Consider the following 20,560-nt stretch of genomic DNA (forward strand, 5'->3'; position numbering starts at 1 on the left):
GCTTTATGGAGAAGCAGTTAAATAAACGTTTAAGCTTACTAGTTTTCTAACATTTACGGTACGTTGTTTTTCACTTTGGTGCAAACAGAACAAAAAAACTGGGTCCATGAATAAAGACCTAGAGGGGAACTACAGAGGGGTAAACACTGAGATAAAGTGTGTACATCTTCCACTGTTTAGATCATTACAATTGACACAATGCACATTTTGCAATGAATTATTTTACAAAAAAAGTCTATTTAAAAAGTCAAATATATTTTCCTTTTTTCCCCACTTCAAAACACACCAACCCTGAGTTAGCAAACAGCAGTTGTTCTATTCACTATTACCTGGGTGCTGATCAAGGATACAATAGGCACTCTGTTTTATTTCGCACATAGAGTAGCATAAAATAATACAAGCAATAAGTATTGTCCTGTTCTGCACCTGAAGACCCTTTGCAGGTGCACTATTAAGTAGAAAATGATGATAACCTGATAATTTGACATTTAATTTAGGGCTCACATACCATTCAACACCTTTTCAGTACAAGGATTTAACCCTTTCGGACACTGTAAAGCATAGATCTCTTCCTGATAGCTGCAACAGCAAAGACTCGTTTCTAAGACAATCTTCAGAGGAATCAGTCCCTAGATACTGAAGATAGAATGTGTATACTACCCGAACAAGGTGAAAAATATTATATTTGATATCCAGTGTATGAAAGACAACAATTACAGTATAAGAAAAAAAAATATTTCAGTTGAACTAAATAGTAGGTTGTTGTTATAGCTCTGTGATACACATAAATGATCTAAAACAAACACAAAAAAATCGGGTTACAAATGGATTTAGCAAACGTCCTTATGGATAGCACTACTAAATCAAGACATAAAATCAGGAAACTAGAAACAGGGTCTAGTTCTCTTCATGTCAAGTGATCTTAAGCTTTGTAATTGCACAGGCGAGCCGGATAAACCCTTAACCCTCAGCACTCCAGCTACGCTTTTTATTTTGTTCTCGTACATATTCCACACACTTTGCACATGGAGGCACACCCACTCAGTGCTGTTAACAATTCAAAGTAAAACACAATACATCATTGTAAATATAGTATAGAAATACACCCAAAATATCCCTTAATGTCATGTGTTTAACAGCCTTCTATACCTGTGAGGTCCTGTGACACACACACACACACACACCTTTAACACCTCAAGTGTTGAAAAGGAAGAATTTCAGGATTCACACTGTTTGATGGATTATAAGCGGTTGGTTGTGAAAGAGCTGTTCTATAACTTGGAGTTCCTCTCATTTTGGCTCCTAATCCTCTTTTTCTCTGTGGTGCTCAATATAAAAATACTATATTATTTGAAATCTTAAAAGGTGTTGGCAATATTAAACATAACTAATACTTTCAACAAAGCGCAGAAGCTAGGACCAGGGAAAACAATTGGAAATTAATTGGAGAGAGACTTACGAGTGGTGAGGGCATGCACTGGGTTACCTAGACACATTGTTGATGAAGAATGGGATCGTTTTGCTTTAAGTTTTTAGATCAATCAACATTAAGAAACAGAACAGTATTGATGGGTTTGTATATTTTCTTTAGTTTTGTGCTCTAAAATCCCTGAGCGAGGATATGCTCTGCAGCACAACTTAACTCCTTTCTGAGAGACAGAGACAAATAAACAGATCTACTTCCCTCACTTTGTGGACTAACTTGGTCTCCTCCACCATGAAACACTGTAATAGGGAAAGGTGACTAATGGGCAAATTTTAATTGATGCCAACTCACCAGTAGCAAAGTCTAATTTTGAGCAGCCTATGACATTGTTACAGACCATTTTTGTGAAAATGCAAACATTGGTTAAAGTTGAGGAATGCAATCATAATAAAAGTAACTAAATCTACACCCAATCAAGTCAGCGAAAATTGAATAAATCGAAAGCTCTTTAAAGTGGCAGTTTCAGCTTTAATTGTGTTGTCTAAGTTTCATATCAGCACTGAACCAGTGCAGCATGGTGCTAGGGCTTTCTGTCCATGAGTGAGGCCTCTAATCCCCTGCCAAGGGATATAATACAACTCCAAGGCACCCACGGTGTCTGCCTCAGTCTGTTAGGAGCATTATGAAAAGAATATTGCATTAGTAGATTGGTAGCTAAATACAAGCCCCTTCATTTCCATGAGAATCTTGCAGACAGGCTGGCTTCAGCTTTCCTTAATAACCTGGCAATCGGAGGCGAAAGCTTCATATCTCAATGGAACCCTTGCTACATGTACTTTCTGAAATGGGTTTTGTAATTATCTACCGTAGGTCCCCCGTCTAAGAGGTGGCTCAGCAGCGACTTCGAATGGAGTGTAGTGTTTAAATCCCTACCCACGCTCAGCATGAAGTTACAGACATCTTCTCTGTCCAGCTGGTTTCAAAGAAAACCAAATGTGCAAGTCTGGGAAAAGCAGAGCTGACACAAAGCAGAGCTGACACAATGCAGAGCTGTCAGTCACTTAGCTGTGATTCTGAAAACGGACAGCTATTAAACCATTTTACTTTTTATAGCTGATAATTTCAGTATCAAAATTAAGAAGAAAGAGCAATGAAGACCCATGAGGATGAATTGTTCAGAAGTTCATGAAATGCCTTGGCTATACAGTAATATAGATTTATTCATTAAGGTCTTGCTGCAGTGCAACATTTGCATCAAAACTAGAAATTAACATGTTTCTTACAAGTTATTTTTTCAAAAACAAATACTATAATTTTGAGCAAATGCTGATGGAATCTGGTTCTTTGTGTGCAGTGATTAATTAATTAAGTTTTTTAATGGCTTTTAATTGGTGTCATAAAACATTATTTATTGACGGCTCGTAAACATTAATATTTAGCAATCACTTGTGACATTCACTTGGAAGCTACTGTACCGTTGAATAAAAGCTGGATCATTTTAATTAGAAGTTGTTTCAGTTTCCTAACAGTAGAGCCTTCTTGAGATACTGTTTTATTTTATTTCCCACTATTTAGGTATAAAAATATTTGAAGGAGAAACATGCCAAAGATGGTGCTGTCATTGTCCTTTGTCAAAACATTTCGCTTAGGTCTGTCTCTAGTTAAAATAATTTTATACAATGTTACATTCCAACCAAATTAAATGTTTTTTGGGGTTTCTTTTTTTTTTTGGAAAAAGCTGGATTTATAAAAAGCAGGATTTGTAATGCAAACCTTATAATAGCTGCTTGTCTTTTTATTATGCCTGCTATTCATAAAGACAAGCTTGAAATTGACAATCTATTTAAGAGAAATGTTAACGAATACCTTTTATTTAAAACAGCACAACTCAAAGGAAAGAGCATGCAGTAATACTTTCTTTCTGCTAACATTTCATAAATATAGTTGATATCCAAGACCAGCATTTAGAAGTTGGCAAGGCTTTTATTACTTAAAGACAGGGTGTACCATTTCACCTTAGGTAGTTTCCCTGAAGGAGAGTTGGGCTCCTATTCAAATCCATATCGTTCCAATGCCATCTAGTTTATTAGGCAAGCTAATACAGAAAGATTGACAACGTACGTCATGTTTTCATGCTGATTAACAATGAATATACAATGCTGCTTGCTGAAAACTAGAAGACTACTGGCAAGCCCAAAACTGTCAGTCAGTTTTTTGACCCTCAGGGCAACAGTTCTCCATTAAAACGCTCTTGATATAAAAAATCTAAATGAATGTAATACTTGTCTCCAGTGAGGGCTGGCTTCTTCCCATTGTTACTACTAAGAGGGGCAGAGAGGTAAATGAGTTCACCAAGCATGGATTCTGTCTGAACATCCCCTTTGCAGTAGTCATACAGCAAACTGTCTACAAACCTTGACCTGAAATAAACCCACAAATATGAATCCGCTAGACAAATAATTATTGTGCAAAATCTTTTTAAAAGGTTGCAAGTATAATTAATAAAAGTGAAGGTTGATAAGAAGAAAAAAACATCTTAAAAAATGAAATAAAAATAACAATAGAATTTTTTTATTTCTTTACACAATGTTCTATACTTCTCTATTGGTGGGATGGTACTTTCGGACTCGAGGAATTTTGTTCAGTGTGTGATGAGATCATCAGCAGCGCTAAACAGAATTCCTCCTGGCCTCACTTACCATCCCACCAACAGAGATGTATACAAAATTGTGGAAATTTTAAAATTCTACAGCAAGACCCATCTACAGCACCTATTTTTAAAAATCCTCCACTAATGTCCTATAGAAGTGACGAGAATCTAAAAGAATACGTAGTCCACAGTGAAATTTGCTCTTCTGCAGAACCTTTAAAAGGCACAGTCCCATGCAACAGACTACGATGTACAACACGACAGTTTTAAGGGGGAATGAAAGCAATGAATAGAGAATAATGGGTAATCAGGAAATATGCATATTAATAATAACACACTTATTTTTAAATGTGTAGGACATATATTTTCCTTAAAGAAAATCAATTCCATTAAACCAATGATAAGATTTGCCAGAAGATGGGGATATATAATGCATGTATCAAAACACTTCTCATTTACGACTTCCTATAAAGACCCACATCTATTAGCATTCATAAATAATCCCTAGTCGCTTCTTCTTCCTATAGATACTTCAGTATATCAAGGTCAGCTGAGAGAATCCATTTGATGACACAGTGGCTAGCATTTTCCAGAAACGAGGATATAGTTGCTTAAGATTAGATTAATCTCCCATTATCAATGGTTGACCCCCATTAGGGAAGTAGTCTCTGTGAGCGCCATTGATTTGTTATTACGTATTCTTATTCTTTCAGAGGGTCTTCATCCACACCTCCCCCAGGGTGTCTTTGTGCTGCCTGTGGGCACAAAGGAAGGCAATAAAAGAGTGTTTGTAAAACTATTAAGAAACCGTGCGAGAGATATTGTGTGAGAGGTTGCGTGGGCAGTACATAGGACTGTCAAAAAAGACTGCATTAATGGTAATTAATGACTTGCTGTTTTAACTCCTCAATTCCCCTTGGTGGAGATGGGGCAGCTATAGAACAGACCCTTTCTCAGAGCTGCAGAATAAGCTGCTGCTGACTACCGTCATACTGCAGTGTGGCCTTCCAAATGCAGGTTATGAACAACACATTGTAAACGCCTGCCAGTATCTGAACACTGTCAACCACAGGGCACAAGGATGGCATAGATTCAAATTGGCAAACACATTTTTAAATAAGAACATTCCTTAAGGATTCATTCTTATTTGGGGATGAAAATCTGCAACTATTAGTCCATAATTTCTTTGACGTGCCCCATGATTGAAACGAACAGTGACAGAGAGATGGAGCTCATTATGTAATACAGAATTCATGTTATAGATTCCACTTGCATGCGAGGAGCAGACTAACAACTCAAGAACCCAGGTGAGCCCATCCCTTCCTTGTATTATCAATCCAAAGATACAATATGTCACTCTAAGAGAAGGGGAAGGATTCTTGGACGCGCCACCCTGTCTGAGATTATAGCAAAGCATCACTGATATTCAAATGTATTTATTTTTTTAAGTCTACTTTTATGGTAGACATACTGAATAAAACAATAAGTAAAAAGCTGTTGTAGAAGATATTGAATTACGGCATGCTGCATGTAATAGCATACTGTAGGATTACTGGTACCACAACTGCCAGCTGTACTGCAATCAACTCAATTGACACTTTATTTATAAGCATCTTTTTTGTTGGTAAATACTTAGTACAAGCAAGAGAAAAGCATGATCCACTGCAAAATGAGCATGGCAAAGTTTACTAAGGGTACCCGGCACAAATATTATTTTGGAGATTTGTTTTAGGGGTCACTCAGCAAGAATGGACTGGGTCCAAACAGGATAACACTGGAAAGGATATGTACAGTAGTAATACTAGTTGTATATAATATGCCTTATTTCCAGAAGCACATTTTGGAGAATGGCACTGTCACTGCATGACAATGCAAAGCACCTGATATGTGATATACGACAGGCTTAAAGAATAGTGTATATCTAGGCTTAGGTGACGCCTCATACTATAAATGAAAAAATAAGAGCACGCTAAAAGAGCAATGTTCTTGTATTGATGGTGTGCTATAGCCGTCAAGTAGATATACAGAATGTAGTAAAATGCCAAGGACTGCTATCTGCTGTTAAGCTTATATATTTATTATTATAACATCATTATGAAAAAACAATAAAGCAAATTTATGCAGACGTGTTGCGGCCACTGGCCTTCGTCAGTGCAGCAACATAAATTATTATTATTATTATTATTATTATTATTATTATTATTATTATTATTATTATTATTATTATTATTATTATTATTCTATAAATGCCCTAATAAGGCAGACTCTTCAGTAGCACGGTATGCTGTATAATGAACATCTTATTTAGGCTCTAAACAGACTCCTCTACATACAGTAGATACTGATTATTCAAAGAACAGAGCTGATTATGTAAGGAAATCCTTGTGAGTGTTAGGTTGTACCTTCTATGATGTTAGAAGTGCCCTGCGGTTTCTGACCGGGGACACATTGCTGGCTTAGCAAAACCAGACTGTAGGCTTGTTATTGCTAATTAGTTGGGACCTCACCTTTATAGTTGCTTTGCTTAAGGAGAGCACTCTGAGGTCTCCAGAGCTTGTCTGTTGTATTGATGCCAGCTAGGATGTATTTAAGGCAGGATAGGATAAAAAGGCTTGCGGCAAGGAAAGTGTGTGGTAGATGTAGCCACATGGGCTGCTGTACAAACAGGGTTTTGGTGGCTTGCCTGAGTTCTATTTGCAATAACTCATACAAAGCGTAGCTCCCCACCCTTGAGGTTTTGTTTCTTTACTGTCACCACCATCAGTGGCTCCCCCCACTTCTACTTTTCTTCAGTAAACACTGCAGAGGGTCGAAGTGGAACTTAACAGGTGTTCTATAGCAAGAGCTTATATACTCTGGGAAACTCTGTCTCATTGCTTCCGCACTTAAAAAACAATTCAAACAAACAAAAAAAAGAAGACCTCCCTGTGTAGCACACCCCCCTCCCTAACTAAAGCTAACACACAGGCCTCCTTACTGGCAAGCACAGCTTTCTAGTAACTAACTATTTCCTGTAACGTGATTTAACTGTGCGTGAGCTATTGACTATTTATTCAGTTAATTACTTACATTTGTGGCCGATGAACAAATACATAATGATCACAATCTCATACACACATCCTAATAATTATGACGACCAGTCATAAATCTGCTCTAGATTACAGCAACCACAGCGCCTGGTATTTCATTATGCACCTAGAAAAGTGATTGTGCTCTTGGTGTAGCACACAGTGGAGCGTGTTCCTTTGCTAACATAGCAGTTAGAAGGGAAAAAGGATGGCGAGTGTGGTTTAAACATAATAGTCCCTCAGGGTCGGGAGAGGTTATGGTAGCATTTCGCATCGAATCCTTTTCCAAACAGTAAAAAAAAAAAATAAAATAAAATAAAAAGTGGCTGGAAAGTATTACTTCATGTGTCAGACATGATTCTGATGTGTGCGCCAGTCCAAGATAAACTTCGGCTCCTGCTACCTGAGATCATAGTGGTGGCAAAACCACACTTTAAAATAAAATGAAGCGTGCTTTTCTTTTTTCAAATCTAAACCACACAAGTTAAGAAATAGGTATAAAAAATAAATTAAAAAAACAGCATAGCGCAACAGTGAACCCCCTCAAAAACTCAACATAAAAGACAAGGGTGTTACTGCTGTTTTAATTAAGCATTAAGATAAATGAACTAAATGAACACAATTCAGTAAATATGTGCTGCAGTCTCATGAAAGAGCTCTGTAACCACTAAGGGTTTGTTTAATCTATGCTACAATGTTATGAAGTCTAACTTCAGGAGTGCAGTTGACATAATGCTGTTTTGTAGAGGCATATGATTGGGTTCTCGTTGAAGTCTACATTCGGATGTCATTATTTGACTACCTAATGAATAATGATGCATTACAAGATATATAGCAAAGCAAGAATAGCGAGCCAAACAGTTCACAATAGCAAACTTAAAAAATACAAACAGAAATGTGTGTTGCTGTGATGAAAAACAAATTGCCCCCAGGGTAGAATGCAAAGGTAAGGGATTATCTCATAAAATGGTATGAAAACATGACGTACATTGGCTATGTGTAAAAGATATCTTTCATTGATATGTCCAGAGGTTAAAACTACGAGGATGTGAAACTGGTCATTTTTACAGGGCAACACCAGAAATGGACAATAACCCAACAAGTAACTACGATGTGATAGGTGCTACAGGAACGTGATTATCCAAGAGTGAAGGAGACAAATATAATATTAGTGGGTATACACTGTATAGGAAAGACAGAAGAGGTGGAGGGGTAGTGCTATACATCAAAAATAGTCTTGCAGCCTAGGTATTAAGTCAGAAAGAAAAAAAAAAAAAGCAGAATTAATATGGGTCAGAATAATGAACAAAAATTAAAAAGGCACAATAATAGGACATGCTGTAGATCACCAAAATCAGGCACCAGGCAAAATAATCTGTTATAGAAATGCATGCAGCAAAGAAGCTGCCATATTAAATGGGGGATTTCAACAAACAGCTATCCAAGATCATGCAACAGTCTTTTGACACAGGGGTTGTACCGACAGACTGGAGAATTGCAAACATAATACCGATCCACAAAAAGGGAGACAAAACCAAACCAGGCAATTACAGACCAATAAGCCTGACTTATATTATATGGAAACTTATGGAAACTATAATAAAATCCAAAATGGAAAATTGCCTATATGGTAACAGTATCCTGGGAGACAGTAAGCATGGTTTTAGGAAAGGGAGATTGTGTCTAACTAACCTGCTTGACTTTTTTGATGCAACTTCGGCAATGGATAACTGCAAAGCACATGACACGGTTTATTTCGATTTCCAGAAAGCTTTTCACGTGGTTCTGCATAAAAAAAAAAATACTTCTCAAACTGAACACAGTAGGGATTCAAGGAAATGCATGCACATGGAATACGGAGTGTTTAACATGTATAAATCAGAAAATACTGATTAGAGGAAAAACCTCAAAATGGAGCGAGGTAACCAGTTGAGTACCACAGGAATCAGTATTAGGCCTCTGCTCTTCCCAATATACATTAATGGCATAGACTCTGGTATATTAAGCAAACTTGTTAAATTTGCAGACGACACAAAAATTGTAGTGGCAAACATCGTTGCAGCAGCAAAGGTCATTCAAAATGATCTAGACAGCACTCAGAACTGGGCAGACACATGGCAAATGACATTAGGTAGAGAAAAGTGTAAGGTACTGCATGCAGGCAATAAAATGTTGCATTATAAATATCATATGGGAGATACTGAAATTGAAGAAGGAATCTATGAAAAAGACCTACGAGTTTATGTTGACTCAGAAATGTCTTCATCTGGACAATGTGGCCAACAAGATGCTCGGATATATAGTGAAAAGTGTTGAATTTAAATCAAGGGAAGTAATGTTAAAACTTTACAATGCATAAGTAAAACTGGGTTTAAAAGGCATGGCATATGCAAATGACAAAAAAAAAAAAATTATCTATTCAGTCTTGGACAAAGAAGACTATGTGGCGATCTGATTCAAGTATTTAAAATTCTAAAGGTTATTGACAATGTCGACACAAGGGACTTTTTCGACCTGAAAAAGAAACACAGACCAGGGGTCACAAATGGAGATTAGATAAAGGGGCATTCAGAACAGAAAATAGGACGCACTTTTTTAAACGGAGAATTGTGAGTCTGGAACCAACTCCCCAGTAATGAAGCCGACACCATGGGATCCTTCAAGAAGCTGCTTGATGAGATTCTGGGATCAATAAGCTACTAACAGCCAAACGAGCAAGACGGGCCGAACGGCCTCCTCTCGTTTATAAACTTTCTTCTGTTCCTCTTATGTTCTATGTACTGTCTCTACACAGCAGTGACTTTAAAAGTCACATGCCCTCAACTTAGCAGCCATATTATAGCATAACCAATGTAAAGGTCACTAATACATTTAGCATGCCGGGGAAATAGCACTCCATGGGGCAGTATATCACATAGTACACAAGGGTGAGCGTTACACTAGAGGTGTTATCCAAGGCTGCTCAGTAATGTGCATTATACGCAGAGTGCATGGAATAAACAGTGTGCATCTTATTCCACAAAATACTGTATTTTCATTCATTTTATTTGACTGCTACTGTATGTCACTGGAGTAAGTTAAACCACTTCAAAATAACTATTAAGCACTGACCTACTTTATGATGGAAATATAACTGTATGTAGCTATTTGAATGCACTGTTGTGGGTTTCTCATGAAGGATCGCATACCACGCCTTCTGTCAAGATTACTACACACAACATAGGCTGGCTTTAGAATGAAATCAGATGAAGTCCAAAATTAGTTTGAACACCTGTGGCACTTAACTGAATTATTTATTAATAAATGTATTTTACAAGGAAATACTCTACAAGATCTAACATCAGCACAACCATAGCTATTTTTGCAAACAATGTATTCATTTCACAAAGGAAATCTTACATAGGGTAATGCAAACAAAACCGACGATAATCTAAGGAAAATCGATGACAGTTAAAGTATTGCCTTTTAATGATTTTTTATGGTGCTAACAGGCAGAAATGGCAACAATCACTTCTGACAAGTTGAGCTGCATTAGCTTCATGTGACAGTTTTATAGGGCACCCCACATACTGCAGATGACTCTTTGATGTTGAACATCTGTTGTTACTAAGGGAAGGTTTATTTTTGCTACAGCAGAATTCATGCAGACCTTGTTTGAACTGGAATGTCCGACACCAGATTTCCTTACATTTACATACAAGTTGATTAAGAATCTCACACACACACTTCTATGGAGATTAATATATTTATATTGCTAATTAGAAATATTGTAATATTTAACGATGGGGGTGTTTAGATCTGCCACTGATTAGATGAACTGAATTGGCCCCAGTGTATATTCCAAAGCTTCTTTAGAACAATGCAATACTAACCTATTGCAAGTTAAAAACTTAGCTGAGTGCGTATAAATTTTTTTTAAAAAAATGAACAAGATCTAGCTTTGAGGGGCTCCATTTCCAACAGCTTATAATAACTGATGACATTTAGAAACCATAAGAGGCTGCTGGACTTTACTGACTTTCCTGTCAGAAAAGTCCAGTAAAGTCCAGAATTTTTATTGTTCATGTTGATGTAAGACTCAATGGGCCAGTGTAAAACAGCTAAAAACAGAAATGAACATCTTCACATGAAGTACAGTGATGGTGCTGGAGTTAAATCCTGGCCATCTTTCCCATTTTTATTCCGTTCGCCTTATTGTTTCACATTCCTAAATCCAAAAAACAGTCCATACCCCCTACTGGTTCTCTCTATTTTCACAAGATCACATTAATTGTACAATAATGACCCATTCTCTTCGAGGGTTTCAGAATGTAATAAAATGTTCTTTAGGGAAATCTGTGCTTGGCTTTTATGGAGATTTTTCTGTTTGAGGAAGAAAAAATAATATTTATAAAAGCTAGACTAAAAGCTGCCTACCTTTAGCATGCATAGCAAAGGTTCCTAATCATGGGTACCAGATGAAATCACTAAGTTACAATTATTACTAATACTGCTATTTGTATGAACAACAAACATGTTTGTTTAGACTGCCCCCTTGGTCACAAGCTTGTGTCTGAACTATAGGTCTACCAATTGCTTTCTTGATCATTTTAATGATTTAAAGGACAAGACTGTCTGTACCTAGTGTGGGGAAATCTGTGGTAAAAACAATAATCATATAGATGTATCTAGCAAGTTTCATGACAATGTATTCTAAAGTGTTGTACACAATAGCACGTCTACAGGGCCCAAGGTAGCAGTAAGCCATGCTTGTCATACGCTAGATTTTAATCTTGCAGGAGAAGGAGTATTGATTCACTGTATCAATCAGTAACCCCACATTTTGTTCAAGAATAAAACTTTAGTTTCTTTCATGTTAGTTTTGGGTAACTGCTATTAAAGCCCCATCATCAATGTTCTTGACATACATGTGAGTTTCAACACAAGCAATACTGGCACACTGCTAAAATCTGATCAGAAGATTACATCATTTAAAATCCATTACATCGCCATCCTATAAAATGATAAACTTATGAATCCTCAATATCAGACTAATGGCTATGAACAGAAAAAAAAAAAAAAAACTTATTAGTGATTAATGACTTATTAGTTGTAAAATTGTTCCTACTGCACCATAAAGCCATATGCCTGCATTTGCCATGTGTAATACAGCACTGATATACAATTACTACAGTAGCCTGTATCATTATGATGATATGTAGTAGATCTGTTAAAAACACATCCCTGTATTGTGTTCAGCTCAGCACCTGTCTCATAAGAGCAACTTTAGAGTGAGTTAATGGAACAGTCCAATATATTGCAGCAATGGACTATTTCTAATTGCAATGTGCAAAAAGTGATGGAGCCGTCACCTCTGGGTTTCTAGCAATATCTGTATACCAACTATTTTGTTATTTTGCACTTTTTAGCTAAAGTTTCATTGATTCAGTTATATTGCTTATAAACAACACCTTGGGATGGTTCAGATGAAGGACTACATAATAAATGTGTTTGGTTTTTTTTGTTGTTGTTTTTTTTGTATTGCAAAGTATTGTATTCTACCCTCACTGGTAAGAAATTCAAGTCATTTCCTTTGAGATGGCTTGTCAAGGCGGCCTAGGCTTAATTCATTTTCATCAGATGTGATATTCACCAAAAATAGTGTTTCAATATGCATTACTGAGACCTTCCCTTGTCAATCTCACATGAAAGGGGCAGGAAACATGTGCTGAATGAGCTATCTGCTCTAACCCTTGAGATGAAATCAGGGTTAAGGCACGTTTGCCAGGTGTGGTGAAGCTTGCACCGCAGCTGTGGGTGCCAGAACACAGGATATTAATGCACTATGTTTCAGTTCATTGTCAAATCAACTGCAACACCTGCACACTTGGAAACTTAATCCATATCTGTCTAACGATGTAAAGGATGCATTCAGGTGAATTTTAAATGCCATTCTGCCTTGAAAATGGGAAGGCTGGTACATATAGGCAGACAGATAGACAGATATTTAAAATATGGTTCATTTTCTCATCCTTCCTGACTTGACTACAGAGCATAGGTAGAAAATGCTTAGCAGGTATTAGAAAGTGATGAAGTGCTTTGGGTCAGTGTAATAACACCGTGTAACAATTTTTTTTTTTGTTCCTGGGTAGTAAGTGTTATTTCCTAATTGCTTATGCCTCGAAAGTATAGAAAATGGTTATTATACCCCACAAACTTTGCTTTTGTGACCAGGACAGTGATATTTAAAAATATCACTATTTCCAGTGGGAAAACGGTCAAATGTATGTCTTTTCTTTCACATAAAGTCAGAAAAAAACAACATATGAATCAAATTAACATGTATTTATACTAAAGTTATACAAAAATGACTACAAAAGATTTAGAAGTGAGTAGTTTTTCGAGATTTACGATTATACTGTATTTACAGTATAGCTATATTTCTGTTATTGTGCTGGAGATCTTTTCAATAAAAGGCTGCAAACCAACAGACCGAAACAACTCTTTGCACAATTTTAATCACATAATTGAAAACTGCGTAACAAAGCTGTTCCTGTTTTACATGACGTTTTAATGTAGTTTTTTTATGTGAACTTGCAGATAGTGGTTTCGATGATGTAACATTTCACTGGCTAATGTGTGTATGTCCCATAGTTTTGGCCGGGTCTTCCTTGTAAAATAGATTTTTAATCTCAAATCACTTCCTATTTAAAAAAAAAAAAAAAAAAAAAAGGTCTGTCACTGTGGAGAAAGACAGGCACGAGGTTAGGTGGCTGGTTCTAATAAAATGTCCAGTGTGTATATTTTGTGATTTTATATTACACGAAATTATGAAGACCCCGAAAAGGTTTCTTGTACAGATTAAGATAAAGTTTAGGATGTTGCATCCATCTCCTGACTGCAGGATTGCTGGAGGCTTGCAGGTATTCTCTTATCATTGTGAGGGAATTATTACGCATCATCTCTAATTGCTGTTCTTCACTTATATAGTGTCAGTATTAAGACTGTTGTTTAAATTGGGTGAGTGTAGCCTCTGTTAAACTGTGTATTTAGAGGTGTACTATTGACGATTGCCCAGCCTACAGCCTTTTATTTTTGCCATCATGCCAAAATAAAACAAGGCAGGCAGACAGTGCTTTAACTGCAGCTTCTTGTTTCTGAGTCTCTAGGGGCACTATCCCACCCTAACACCACTTGTGGCAGGATAGAGCTGTGGGCCCAGATGTTAGGTGGCAGGAACAAGAAGCTGCAGTTATTTATTTTTACTTTTTTTTTTTTTTTTTTAGTTGTCGCCAATTATTATTCTTATTATTTTCTCCCCAATTTAGTCGTGCCAATTATTTTTAGGCTCAGCTCACCGCTATCACCCCTGCGCTCAGCTGTTCCTACCTTCCTTTTTCCTGTGGCTCTTGGGTTTCTTTCCCAGCATCCTTTTCACCTCTTTGGTTTCGTTGTCGGCGTTTGCGGGTGGGTGCTACGTCAGTGACATCATGTAAACTGTCATCGAGGGGGGTGTGGCCACGTTTAACTGTTGAAGCAATCGGAGCAAGTATTAAATCCAGAAAATGAGAAAACTCAAAATTGTAAGGTTTGAACATTTTGCAAAAGTTACAGAAAACTAGTAAGAAACAACTCAGAATGTTCATTTACTGCAACAACTTCAACCTGAACTTTAACAATTAAAAACAACTTGATCTCATTTCTAGTTCCTGGAGTAGGCCATTAGATCACTGGAGCAGAAACGTTTCGATGTATAATGTTCTAAAATAAGCATATATTTTAAACAGTGCTATATTTTGTTCAAACCTCTTTGCACGTATGTCCTGGCAGACATCTGCATTTAATTTTTTAATTCAATTGTTTTACCAGGTGGTGTTCTTATAACCCACTATAGTAGCTGAAAATACTTTAAAAACACAATTTAATGATTTCGATAGCTTTCTCCATATATCCTGGTTTGTTAATAAACTGGAGAAACAGAGGTAGGCCCTTCCTGTCTATTCCTTTGCAGGACTTTGTTCAAACCTGTTCCTTAATTTTATATTTGACACAAGAAAATAAAAAACGTATGAACCTAGTAGTTCCTAGCAGATCCCAGTGATTGAGCATGACTTGGTAACCGATTCCATACCCTCAAAAGTGTCTCCCACTCTGTGTCTTAAGTCTTCATCCACCTAATTTCCAACAGTCACCTCTTCTGCTAACACAAGAAAACACCATACACTTTATATTATCGATGAAGAGCACAGCTACCATGAAGAATGTTGAGCCTTCTCTCTTAAAGACAGAAATCAAAAATGTTGCATACATGCTACCTATTTGGGTACAATATACTGAAAAGGAAACTGTTCTGTCCAAAAAGGGCTAGGTCTATAAAATAAGCTGCATGCTTTGTATTAGACTGTGACTTCAATTCCTACCACTGTGAAAAGAACTGCATTGGCAAAAGAACTATTGGCTTAGTCACTTTGCCATTTAGCTTCCATTAAACAGCATGTGGTCTAGGACCCATGAACATTCCAAGGTCTCGTCAAGCAGGCCATTTGCCAAGTTAGCTGCAGTCCCTTGGAGCAGCATCCTCTAGAGCTCAGAAGCTTTCTCTGTTTAAAACCGTCCTTTCATAGATGAGCCTGCAAAGCTTGCACCTGCTTTAAAACTAATAAATCACAACTTGGCACGCGTGAACAGAGAGACTTTGGAAAATAAATTTGGTATTTTTAATTTATAGCTCATAAACAGGATGAAATGTTGATGGAAATGCTAACAACATAATTAGTTATTTCCCTTCTCCTGGGCCAGTAATAACTATGGTTGCCTATGTGGCATGGTGAAAGGGGTGTGTGTGTGGGGAATAGTAGGTCGGCAGAGAGGGGGTTAAACTTCTCCCTCTCAAAACATTGTGGGAATGTGGATGAAGCCGACAAGTGAATAAGGGAGTAAATGATTAATTAGGCTCCAGCCACGGGTGTACAAAATAGGTGTTCAAGGGTGATGATCGAAATTAGCGTGGAGAATTAATGTCAGTGCTGGTGGTGAAAGTTAGTATTTATGTTAAGTTAGTCTGTTTGTTCACATTTTGTGAGTTTTGTAGAACCTGTTGTTCTGCCCCTTGTGCCATTTTGTTTTGTTAAATGTATTTTTGTTAAAGTTTCTACCCTGCAGTAACATCTGGGCTAGGAGTCTACCGTGCCACACCCTACAAAACAATGTTATGCTACGCTGTTAAATAGTGGCTCCAAGCCTGAGCACATACCAGAAAAAAAGTTTGGAAAGTTAAGTACATGTACGTTGTGCAAATCAAATTTAAATTGATGTGGCTTGGAATCTTCACACATGGAACACTGATGGCAAATTTACTACACACATGTTTCTTGAGCTTTTTCAATGTTACTGAAAATCTCATACCCCTAGTTATGGGTGAAGTGGATTGGTAAGGGGAGTCAGTGAGAAAACATTTACCCATTACTTCCATGCCACTGCAGCTCCCATGTCTTAAAGAAAACAGCAGCTGGATTATAAGAAAGTTTACTTTACCACCCATTCTCCTGGTGTTAAATTCCTAAACACACAGTGCAACAGGGTGGCTGCAGCCATTGTGCTCGTCAACAAAGGAGAACAATTCATTCTACAGGAAGAAGAGTGCAATCTCGGCTGATTCTGAGGTCTAAACAAAGGAAAATGTACGTATTGACCATCAGTGAAAGCACTTCCAAATCCACCCCAGTTCCTAAGAATGACCTGTTACAGGGGACTCTTTTTCATAAGCCTCAGTGTGCAAGTGGGTGGCACGACCAATGTGAAACCCAATCCCCCAAGACTTGCACTACATATTTAATACACATTCCTTACCAAAGACCTCAGCAGCTTTGCTGAAGAACAGGGTGAAAAAAAGGCATCACTGCTGGTTTGATTAGTAGACTGTGAAAGGAGTCAGTCTGGTTTGCTACTTTGTGGTGTCAAAGGTTGAGGACTAAAGGAAAGTGAGTCTCTTGGATAAGGACAGGGTTCGGTAGGTTTCTTCAAAGATTAGACTCTTCTCTGCCTTACCTCGCTCCTGCCAAGGGTTCCAGAGTCATTTATCAAGTGTACTCTGTTCACTGTTTTTTTGCGTTTTTCTTTGGCTAAAACTTTACTGATACACATTTTTAGGAATACATAATTTTTTTTTTTTTTTTTTAAATCACTGTCCAAGTAGGTAATCATTAACGCTATTTATCATTGAAACTTGTATTAATAAGCTGTGTTGTACATTATTATACTGAAGTTGGGTACATAGCTAGCTGCTTCAGTCCACAAAATGCTTCTCGAATGATGAATAAATGTGATTTATAGTTAGTCAAATACAATTGTCCCATCTATCAAGTTTTGTGTTTTCACAAAATAGTTCATCATTATTGATAACTGATATATATATATATATATATATATATTATAATAATTTTACGTTGTACAAAACTTTTGCAAGACAGTTCTGAAGACTCTGCATTAATGTCTGCAGCTTACGAGTCATAAAACGGCATTGACACATGAAGAAGATTAGCTAGGTGTCACTTAAGTTGCTAAACCTTTCGTGTGCTAATAAGGTCATTATGTGGGTGGGTCGGCAGAAGCTACATCTTGACACCTCTAAATTAAAAACAGGATCTTGACACCTCGAAAACAAACCTACTGAAGTGTATAAACTAGATTGCAGAGTCTTACTGATCTTTGATTGAAGTATTCTTATCTGAAAATGAAAAAAACTCTTGAAAACAGACAACACAGAAGGTTTAAATCAGAGAAAAGTGCTATTGTACAATCAAGCTATTGGGAGAAAGATATTATATATTTGTATAGACAGCAAAAGCTTGCTTTAAGGCTGTCTCAGTAAAAAAAAAAAAAATCCACCTCACAATTTTTATATACTCTTTATATACTGCAAAGCCACCTTCAAAACTGATGCCACCTCTGTATTTAGTATAAGGCCACTATCAGCTGCCCTAAACCTTGGTAAGAAGACCACCCCTTGACTGGCCCTAATAGAAAGGTTTCACTTCACTCTGAAGATGCAGTTAAACCTTTGGTTTCATATATTGGGCTGTGCATCTTCACCATGCAAACAAAGACGTGGCTGGATAACTATACAGTAGCATAGTAAATTGTGATGGGTCTCTATAACAGATTTTCATTATAGTACTTCCATATTTTCTCCACTCTATTAAAATGGCCTTGCATGTAAACACATGTGGCTATCCTGCCTCTCGGTGGACCTCCCACAATATATGCACCTATTGGTTCATTTATATGGTACATCTATATCTACCAGAAATAGTATTTCCCTAAAAGTAGAAATAATTTCCATATAGCAAGTTTATCTATTTAAAATACATTTTACCAGAAACATTAAATCACAAATCAGAATTTGGTTCCATGAACACTCTTGAGAGAGATATGGTCAACCAGGGTAAACGAGTGTCTGGAATAATTTAATTATTCTCATTACGAAAACTCAAAATAATAATTCAACCAGTTTAATTTAATCATTGGAAAACTATAGACAGTACTATTGTCTATCAGACTTTGTTTCCATCCTTATTTCTTAAATCCATCTTAATCCGTATCAATATCTGATTCAATGCTTTGTTCGGCTAAATTTGGCCTTGCTCTGTTCTTTATTTTGCCTTTATTTTACCATGATACAGCATTGTGCGTTAATCCTTGTTTCCATATTATATTGTATTCGATTTCATTGTAGTCAATGGCAAGGTCACTAAATGAAGTATCCTACCCACTATAATTCAGAATTATTTGTTTTGCTCAGGTGTATTTAGATGTGACAGTTTTATAAAAAACAAAAATAAAAAAGCACTGTAACTTCAACATCTCTCAGTTCCAGGGTTCCTCCAAAAGTCCTGAAGATTTTATACATGCAACTTCTAAGAGCAAATTTAACACTACACCTCTCCTAAAACAAATAAAACATCTTAACGAGGCAGAATGTTCTTGGGTGCTGACCCCACACACAACACAGAAGAATGTTCTTGGGTGCTGACCCCACACACAACACAGAAGAATGTTCTTGGGTGCTGACCCCACACACAACACAGAAGAATGTTCTTGGGTGCTGACCCCACACACAACACAGAAGAATGTTCTTGGCTGCTGACCCCACACACAACACAGAAGAATGTTCTTGGGTGCTGACCCCACACACAACACAGAAGAATGTTCTTGGGTGCTGACCCCACACACAACACAGAAGAATGTTCTTGGGTGCTGACCCCACACACAACACAGAAGAATGTTCTTGGGTGCTGACCCCACACACAACACAAAAGAATGTTCTTGGGTGCTGACCTCACACACAACACAGAAGAATGTTCTTGGCTGCTGACCCCACACACAACACAGAAGAATGTTCTTGGGTGCTGACCCCACACACAACACAGAAGAATGTTCTTGGGTGCTGACCCCACACACAACACAGAAGAATGTTCTTGGCTGCTGACCCCACACACAACACAGAAGGCTATATAAAGTGACATTCCAGATTACACAGATCACTGCCTGCAAACAAAACAAACCAAAACAACAATGCCATGGTTTCCTAAAACAGGAATCACAGATACATGTATATTTTAATTACCCCTGGGGGTCTCTTATCTCTATATATACTTCCTTCCCTTCACACGGGATCACAGAAAGCTACCTACCTCAGTGATTGACCTTTCAGATTATATTTATTAACTTAAAATGAGGGAGACCTCAGTATGCTGGTTTTATGTGCGCGCACACACACACACACACACACACACACACACACACACACACACACACACACACACACACACACACACACACACACACGCACACAATGTGTGTTTCCCCAGTATTGGTATTCTTGATTATAATATTTTAGATTATTGCACTAAGTAGCCCCCACAACTCCTTGCTCAATTATTTGGTTTCATTAGGTTTAAAAAACAAATTATGAGAAGGTGCAAGTCATCTTTTCACATTTATTATCAAAAAGTTAATGTTAAATGTTTCAATAGCATTAAAATATGAAAGTACTTGTCTGTAAATCTTGAAATTCCAGACACAGGGTGTATTACTGTGACATACTGAGTCCTATTCACAAACTACTACTAGACATGTTTACAGTTGCTAGGGATTTGCTTTCCCATACATAATTCCAGTGATTAACTAGAAATGCATGGACGTTGTATATGCGTAATATTATATTTCTGCAGTCTAACTCAGGACGCTCCTTTCCCCACGATGTACGTCAGAGAGTATGAAGTTCCAGGAGGAGGTGAAAGGAGTGCACACTGCCATGAAGCTGGCAAGCCTTTCTAAACACAAGCGCACCCATCCGGCTGACAGCTCTGAGGCAGAGCACGGTGAGTTCATACCTCTGCCAGTCCCACTGGGATCCGAGCTCAAGCAGCATCAGAT

At 37.4% G+C, this 20,560-nt stretch overlaps 1 protein-coding gene across 3 annotated transcripts in view; it reads right to left on the bottom strand.

The window, feature by feature from the left end:
* The window catches only part of LOC121306287 (DNA repair protein XRCC4-like), a 126,183-nt gene that overhangs the window by 27,528 nt on the left and 78,095 nt on the right, over window positions 1-20,560 (bottom strand). For 2 of the 3 annotated variants that reach the window (XM_041238039.1, XM_041238031.1), the window contains exon 7: window positions 14,513-14,651. The exons of the other annotated variant lie outside the window; for it this stretch is intronic. In XM_041238039.1, coding sequence (XP_041093973.1) covers window positions 14,513-14,651 — 139 coding nt within the window. The remainder of the gene's footprint in view (window positions 1-14,512; window positions 14,652-20,560) is intronic. 3 annotated transcript variants of the gene reach the window in all.

This window comes from Polyodon spathula, chromosome 2, assembly GCF_017654505.1.
Source record: "Polyodon spathula isolate WHYD16114869_AA chromosome 2, ASM1765450v1, whole genome shotgun sequence".
Taxonomy (NCBI): Eukaryota; Metazoa; Chordata; class Actinopteri; order Acipenseriformes; family Polyodontidae; genus Polyodon; species Polyodon spathula.